The following is an 8,145-nucleotide window of genomic DNA, read 5'->3' as shown; positions in this document are numbered from 1 at the left end:
ATTTAGACTTGTGCCCCTTTTTTTTTTTTTTTTTTTTTTTTTTTTTTTTTTTTTTTTTTTTTTTTTTAACACTGATGAACCTAGGTTTTCTTTTTTTTTCTTTTCTCTCTCCCTTTTTCTTTTATCCTTGGTTGTTTTTTTTTTAATACACACACAACATGCCATTTCAGGGGTATCTTTTAGCTGCATTTGCATGACTTCACAATCATGTTGGAAAGCTGTTCAATTTTTGGTGTTTTGCCAATGTAGTACAGGATGGTGAGGGGTTCCAAATCTTGGGATACACAGCATGGAGAGGCAGAGGCTTCTGGATTTATCGTATTATATAAACTCAGTACCTAAAAAGAGAAAGTGAAATAGTGAGATGAAGATATTGATCTTTAACTTTCTGGCCCTCCACAAATCAATGTTTTACTCAAACCTCCAGCATCAGTTGTTCCAAAGATCAAAAACCCACTGAAGTCAATGGAAAGCCTTTCACTTATTTGTTAAAAGCTATATTGCAACCGCACATAATATATGTATCAATAACACTTTCCAAATAATCTGCCCCCTTTGCCAGCTCCCCATGCCTTCAACTTCACTTCCCCAATATCTTTCATTTGTATATCTGACAGTATATGCTAAGATTCTAAAAACCTATTCCCTGATGCTCACTGTCTATCAATAGGACACCTCATTATTTGGTATTGTTCTGAAATTCTATCACTTTGTGCATTTTTGGCACAGATCATTTGCTCTACAATGTTATTCTATGTAATTTCAGGGCCACACAAAATGTATTTTATTAATTCATTAATTACAATTAGTGCTAATGCTCAGCATCCTTTAATTTTGGGGGTCTTGCATATCCTTGATACACTGAACCCTCTATCTACATTATTAACTTCATGGAATAAAGATCTCATCCTTTGGACTGCTTAAGATCCAGTGCAAAAAATGGTGCATAACAAGCAAATAACATGTGTAACTTGCTAACAAGAAAGCCTTTTGTCTTTTTCTTTTTTTTTCTTTTCCCCATCAAAACTTAAGTGAATGCTTTACACTTTACAACGCTTTAAAATGTCAGTAATATATAGTTAACGTCTAGAGAGAAAGGTATAATTCTTAAATAAGGTCCCAGCACATAACTAAGAGAGGAAATTATATTTTCAGTTACTTATTTTGCCTATGAAATGATCTGATTTGAGCATGCATATTTTTTCAGGGTACAGAGGACATGAAGGTTCATTCACGGACACTATATTGAAAATTCAGTCCTCTAAATCAATGCAGAGGGAGCTGAAAAAGCAATATTTATCCTTTCAGATTTCAGGTCACTGGTTTTCAAAATGCATTAAAGAAAGGAAAGAGCCCATCAATGAACTAGCCACTCCTTTGCTTCTGCCTCATGCTGCTCCTTAGTTTAGTTCATTATTGCTGCCCTGTTATAAGGAGGATGTTGACAGCAAAATTCTTGTTGGGAATCAGCAAAAGAAAAGTTTGCGACTCTACAGTTTTCACACCAAATTAAATCCATGTGCAGAATGGTTTTTTCTAAGGGAAATATGTAGGTTACCCACTGATGATACACAGGTATTTCTGAGGATGCCATTAATGTGTTAGTTAAACACTAAGCGACCTTTTTCCTAGAGCTTCAGCAGAGCGTTTTCAGCTGAAAGACAGAAGATCTGTTCAGCACAGCAACACTAGCTACTTTATTAAGCAATCTCTGACTTCTTGGGTTGCTGTCCAAACCACATATTTGTGACCATGACAGTTATTCTTCCTTGTTCCTTGAAAAACAAGTGCTGCTCCAAACTGTGCATACTACTAATGTGCATCATTGATGGAATTTATGTTCCTCTTTTGCAGCTGGGTCTTGTTGACATCACTGGTACATGATTGACAAGCCTGCCACCTACATAAAGAACATCTATACCAAATTGCTAGTGTCCTAGGTGAACAGAGGATTCTATTTTTTTCTCATACTAGAAGAAAAATATTTATTTAATGTGCTGATACCAAATACCCAATTCCAATTTGATAAGTTAAAGAAGGTCTGAGGAACAGGAGCCATCGTGCTTAGTGTGAATCCAGATGCTGACCACAGTGCTCCAGATCCACCAATTTGCAAAGAAGTTCCATTTTTTTAATTCTTCTGGAACTTGCAAGTAGATCAAGAGAGGGAATAAAATCTTCTTTGATCATTTTTCATTGAACTTGCCAAATTAATGAAGTAACAGATCTATACAACATTGGAAGCCAAAGTCCACTATAGACCAGGCAAAGTTCATGAAGTGGCAGTCTAAGATTCCTTCCCCTGTCTTGTGGGTAGAAAAAAAGAAAAGCCTTAGCAGAAGGACTTTCTCCAGTAGGCTTTCAACACTGATATATACTAGCTTCTGAAAAACATGGGGCTAGGCTTATCTTGTCAGCTGGACTAGGGGCCAGTCTCAGGCACTCTTCTTGGTAAGTGCGGAATATGTGTAACAGGTCATTTTCACTTGTAGTTATTAAAATAGTACGTACCTCACCCAATGAAAGTTTTTGACATTTAATGGTAACAACAGCTCTGGAAATACCATTCAGCATTCCTCTCCCCCTCCTCCCCTTGTTCTAAACACAGGTACTCTAATTTAAAATCTAAAGTGTCAAAAGGTAGATCTTACTCTGCTGTGCTGAGTATCAGAGCTCCATAAATATGGGCAGGCTCCTGCACAGAAATTAGCATGGTACCCTTTGGGTTCATGAATCCATTTCCAGCCAAGATCCCTCTTGAAGTCAATATAAAGTGGACGCAAGCAGCAATTATCCTGCACATTTCTGGAAATAAAAAGATACACAAATGTATCAGTCCATCCAGTAAGCAGAGGGGGCAAAATCCATATGATTGCTTTCTGCTTTGCAACCTCAGAGTCCCAACAGGACTAAAGCCATGACTTCAATTCTGAGTACCAAGGGCAAGATTCTCACCCCATGAAGTCAGTGGGAGATTTCAAAGTCTTTCCCTTAGATGTCTCACTACTAATGTGTTCCCTGATTTGAAATATTATCCTATTTAAGGAGTAAGTACTAATTTAATTACCACACTATGTCAAAGCAGAGACATATTTTTTGAGAAACTAATCTACAAATTCCACCTGTACTGAACCAATAGTTTTTGGAAGATGTAAGATTTTATGGAAATGGGGAAATGTGAAAAAATAAGCAACTTCCATGTCACAAGAATCATTGTGACTAAGTAATTCTTTATCCCATGAGACACTGACCAAATCTTCAGTTGTGGGATACAGAAAGAAAGATGACTACTTGGCAACCAGATTACATATGCAGAGCTAACTGTTTGCCAGGTTTAGAATCAAGAAGGATTTTTTTCCCCAGGTCATAGTCTAGGGACCTTGCCAGGGTAACTACCATCTGGGCTCGGATCAAGTAAACCACAGATGGATGATCTTTTGCCTTTGATTATGCAATTGGTAGTGTTGCTCATGAAGTAACAAGCAACTTTCATTAACTTCAAAGGGAATGGTGACCATTCAACCAGTGTAAGGTAAGGTTTTCATGTGCACATAGACCTTTCAATTTTAATTGCCACCAACACAATATAGCTGTGAATGAGGGACAGAGTTTTGGGCTAGCACCTAGTAAAAAAGAAATATCAAATCATGTTGTAAATCACCAAGTTACACTTTAAAGGGTTTAGACTTCTATGAATACATTTTTACATATATAAGCACATTGTGCACGTATGCGTATATACATTAGTATTTGTATTTACCTAAAACAATAGGCAGCATCTAGAGCACGCTTCTTCCGCCGACTGGGCTGTTGCGACTCAAGTCTGTAGGAGGGTAATAACATTAGCAGAAGATGTGGGGTCTTCCCACTGTATTTTTTCTTACTGGACTTTAAAGCTTTCACATCACCACTGGAATATGTGTAGGAGTCATCAATACCTTCAAAAAATACATTTTGGTGATAAACATTATGTTGTTTTTTCTACACAAATTATAAAACCATCTCTTTAAAAACCCACATCTCTTAGAAAATAGGTGATAATGACATCACCTGAATATGTCATGGGGGGAAAAAATCCCAGTCTGAGATCTGCCCATTTATGGTCCTCTTGCTTGACATCATATTGGATCCCCAAATTATTGCCCATCTAAATGACTTGACAGTGTTATTAATGGAACCGTAGAAATACATTAGAGAATGATAATTTAGTGATTTTAATGACCAAAGAGATAATGCTTTTGTTGCTTTTCTTTAGAGACTATTGCATACCTCCTTCCACAGACTGGTAATTTTTAAAGGACAAAAGGTACCCTTAGGTCTGTTCTTGATATTTAATCCACATTTTCCTTAATTAATCCCTTTATCCCTATTTTGCCCTATTATACCACATAGGAAAGTTCTTCTTCCTTATCATATTTACATCTCTTCAAGTGCTTGTAAATGCTCTTATCTCCCACAGTCTTCCATTTCATTAACCAATATGGATCATTTCCTTTTACTGACTTCCCTTCATTATTTTGGCCCCTTAATTTGCACCTGATAATAAGAATTCTAAAATCCTCCAAGAGCAGATTTATTAAAGCATAATATTCTCTTGGAAGCCTTTCAAAATTAATTTAAAATCACTATGAATCTTTTTACTCTGGCAACATATTAATACAAAGGACCACAGCTATTACACCCTTCTTGAACTACACTTGCCCATATAATGCTTTTAGTGAGGAATCTTTAAAATTAAATGTCCTGCCTTATTTAATGTTTTCAAAATTATTTTTTTCCTTGTATATTTCATGACTGCAATGATCAATAACTACACTTGCAAACTGGACTTTATAATATAAAGGATACCATTTTTTAAAAGTGATAAATACTTCTAAAGTCTTTTAATTAGTATAAACAATACAGCAAGCTACTTAGAATGAAATTTGAAACCAGTGATACAGGAGTTAAAATTATAATACTTGAAAAGGAATAAGGCACATATCCCATTATAACAAGTGGGACAAATCTTCAATTGGTGTATCTGGACAAATGAGAATTAACAAATACTAAAGAGAGAAACATTTGGTTTGGCTCAAAGACCTTTAAACATGAACTACAGACCCTTATTTTTAGTAAAAAAAGGAAACAAACCCCATAATTCATTTTCATACTGAAACATCAGGGGCTGGAAAGACCAGAGCAAGCACAGTTCTGTCTCACCCCTGTTTGGAGGTTATCTAATTACAGTGTCTATTAAGTAACTTGAGTATGGAAACACATATACACACACATGCAAACGCATACACATGTACTGGTATTACCCAGCTTTTGATAGTTCTAACCCCAGTAATTAATTTTATATCCATAATTGGTTATAGACATTAAAAAACCTGTGTGAAATCAATATGGTTCTTTGTGTGAATGATACTGGGATGCTTCACAAGATCAACTATTCTTAAGTGATACAGGTCTACAGACTTCCACTGAGAATCAGACAAATTATATTAGACTGCAAGAACAATTAGGCAATTTCTGTCCCTAGCACTCACAATAAGTCATTGCTATTCTGTGCACTTAATTCAGTTCTTTGCAAAATAAATGGACTACTGTTGGATTTAAAGAACACTGACATGTTATCTGGGAGCATGCAGATCCATTAGTATTGCTCAAATAACTGGTATTCACAAACTGTGGGATTTGGTAAAGCATTACATCATTTACAGAATCATCACCATTCAAAAACAACCACTTGAGACCAGCCAAACTGTTTGGTGTCCCAGCACTCTTTACGTCTTGTGAGTGGCTCTTTTGGGAATGTTGCCCTTCAAAGTCAAGATGATATATTTCTCATTTGTTGGAGGAAGTTGGCAAGCAGAACAGTTGGCTATTGCCTTGTCTGTACTCGAAAAATTTGCCATGCTAAGAACTTTTTGTCCCTCTCGCACACTTGTAAAACACATTATGTTCACATAGATATGTTGCAAAAACAATTTATACGTATGCCAAATACCATCTAGATTAGATTAGATTTACCTACAGCAGGGCTAAAAAACTATCTAGCTTGAATTCTCAAAGCTGCACCATTTTAATGCCAGTGGGCATGTCTACACGAGATGCTACGCTGCCATAGTGATGAGCTATGGTGACATAGCGTTACTGGGCAAGAACCATGACACTACCACTACTGCACAGTAGCAACGAACTATGACATGGTAGTTTGTTGCTACTGGGCAGCAGGGTTGGAAATGACATGTGCAGTGATGGGACTGTGCAGTACCAGCAGTTTCTGCACAGTCATTTAGTACTTGCTAAGTAGCAACTGCAGTCGGCTGCATGCGTAGATGCAGCCAGTGTGAACAACTACATTTTAGACTGAAACTGTTCAGTCTTCTCACTTATTGTCCCATACTGCACTGGTGACCTCTCAAGTTCTCCTAGAATTCAACATTTTTTGGAACCTATGCTATGAACTCAAAGAGAGATACTAATAGAGCTTTGGGTTTAAAATGCTAGGCTAGGAGTGGATAAACTGAACCGTTAGTGCTCATATCAGTGTAATCTTACTAGTTCAGTTTTGGAACAGGTCAAATAACATGGTTTGCAAATATGTCCTTAACATTATCTTTTTCCATCAATATGGAGACAAGGCTTTGTAGTTCTTCATCAGGCTCTAAAATCAGCTAAGTTTTTAATATTTTATAGACTGTTAAAAAGTTAATTATTCCATCTTTAACTAGCAAATATCACAGTTGTTTGTGCAGAAAAACAATACATTATTCTTGTTACCTGCAAATCTTGCTTCAAGCTCTTCACTTTTATTTGGGATGATATAATTATTTGAAGGCACAAAGGTACAGCATGGACAGTGTAAACTTATCTTAAATCCAAGATTCCTGTCTGCAAAACATGAAAGGAAAGAGAATCGTTTTCACACATAGTATGAACCTGAAACAATTCAGAGGTAATGGAAAAATAGGTGAGATAGGAAGATGAAGGGGAAGAGCATTAGTCATCACCTCTGTGATGGAGCCATTCGTGTACAGCATCAGTGACATCAAAAGATAGCCATTCCCCTTCAGCTCTTGTTTTAACTACCTTGCTATCAATGTAGCGCTGTCCTGGTGATGGTAATTCTTTGGATTTAACAACCTGAAAGAAATAACAGTTGAGTCAAGGTGGTCTGTAGGTTACAATTTATCAAATTGGCTAACCTAAAAAAAGTGATATTTAAACAAATAATCGCAACTATCTACACCTATACACTAAAAGATACACATTTGGGTAGTCTGCCAGATACCCAAATATATACTATTTTACCTTGCACCAATGAAAGCTTTAGCAAGTGATTTCAGTCTGCACAAAAATCATGGATTAATTCATTTTACTATCGCAATCAAAGTAAAATTAAAGGTATTTTGCCAGCTGTGCTTTCTATTATTTGTTTCAGAACAAATGGTACAAATGATTTCTAAACAGTCTAGTTATTCCATAGCTCTCTGCTGTCCTGCTAGCATTCAGTCATGTCCCTGGCTTGACTGATCCAACTTCTAATATACCTGATGCTTCAAAAATGGATAATGAATTACCATTGTCACATGTAGCCTTACACAGAATTTTTTCACAGGTACATGGGAAAGCATTAAAGCAATCAGCTTATTTTCTGAAGCATTTCTATGTCATTTTCCAAGGGAAATCATACAGAAATGAGAGGAACAAAATCCTCTCCTGCAGTAGAATACTGGAGAAGTGGTGGAGCAATCAGATAAACTCCAACTTTAAATGGAGTTAAAGAGGGCATTCTACCAACGGTCATACCATGTATGTTGGATAAATCAACCACATATACACCTGATCCTAAAGGAAAGCCTGTTGGTGCTTTGTATACTGACATACATTGTGCAAAGTAGTTCTTCTGAACATAAAAATTCCTTGCTAGTACTGCCAGTGTCTACTCTGACTTCAGCTTACTGGCCAAATGAATGTTAATCACATATTTATAGCTTTCTGGGAGAAGATGCAACTCAAACAGCTCATTTTTATGGGAGCGGTCACATAAACTGTTGCAAATCCCAGTTGCGTATGTGTTGTTTTTGTATTAGAGTGTTTTTTGTCAGCTAAGATTTATCAACTCACTTACAAGGCATAAACACAATATTTCTCATC

The 8,145-nt window shown here is 36.5% G+C and overlaps 1 protein-coding gene across 1 annotated transcript in view; it reads right to left on the bottom strand.

Annotated features, from left to right (window-relative positions):
* Positions 1-98: 98 nt before the first annotated feature.
* TGFB2 (transforming growth factor beta 2) overlaps positions 99-8,145 on the bottom strand; it is an 88,040-nt gene continuing 79,993 nt past the window's right edge. The window contains exons 3-7 of the mRNA XM_019516466.1: positions 6,999-7,131; positions 6,769-6,879; positions 3,761-3,938; positions 2,652-2,805; positions 99-338 (exon numbers count right to left, since the gene is read on the bottom strand). Of these exons, the coding sequence (XP_019372011.1) occupies positions 180-338; positions 2,652-2,805; positions 3,761-3,938; positions 6,769-6,879; positions 6,999-7,131 (735 nt within the window). The 3' untranslated portion in view covers positions 99-179. The remainder of the gene's footprint in view (positions 339-2,651; positions 2,806-3,760; positions 3,939-6,768; positions 6,880-6,998; positions 7,132-8,145) is intronic.

Source organism: Gavialis gangeticus, unplaced genomic scaffold (genome assembly GCF_001723915.1).
Source record: "Gavialis gangeticus isolate Ggan-Ray unplaced genomic scaffold, GavGan_comp1, whole genome shotgun sequence".
NCBI lineage: Eukaryota > Metazoa > Chordata > Crocodylia > Gavialidae > Gavialis > Gavialis gangeticus.
The sequence above is the reverse complement of the archived record's forward strand: the minus strand, read 5'-3'. Positions and strand labels throughout refer to the sequence as shown.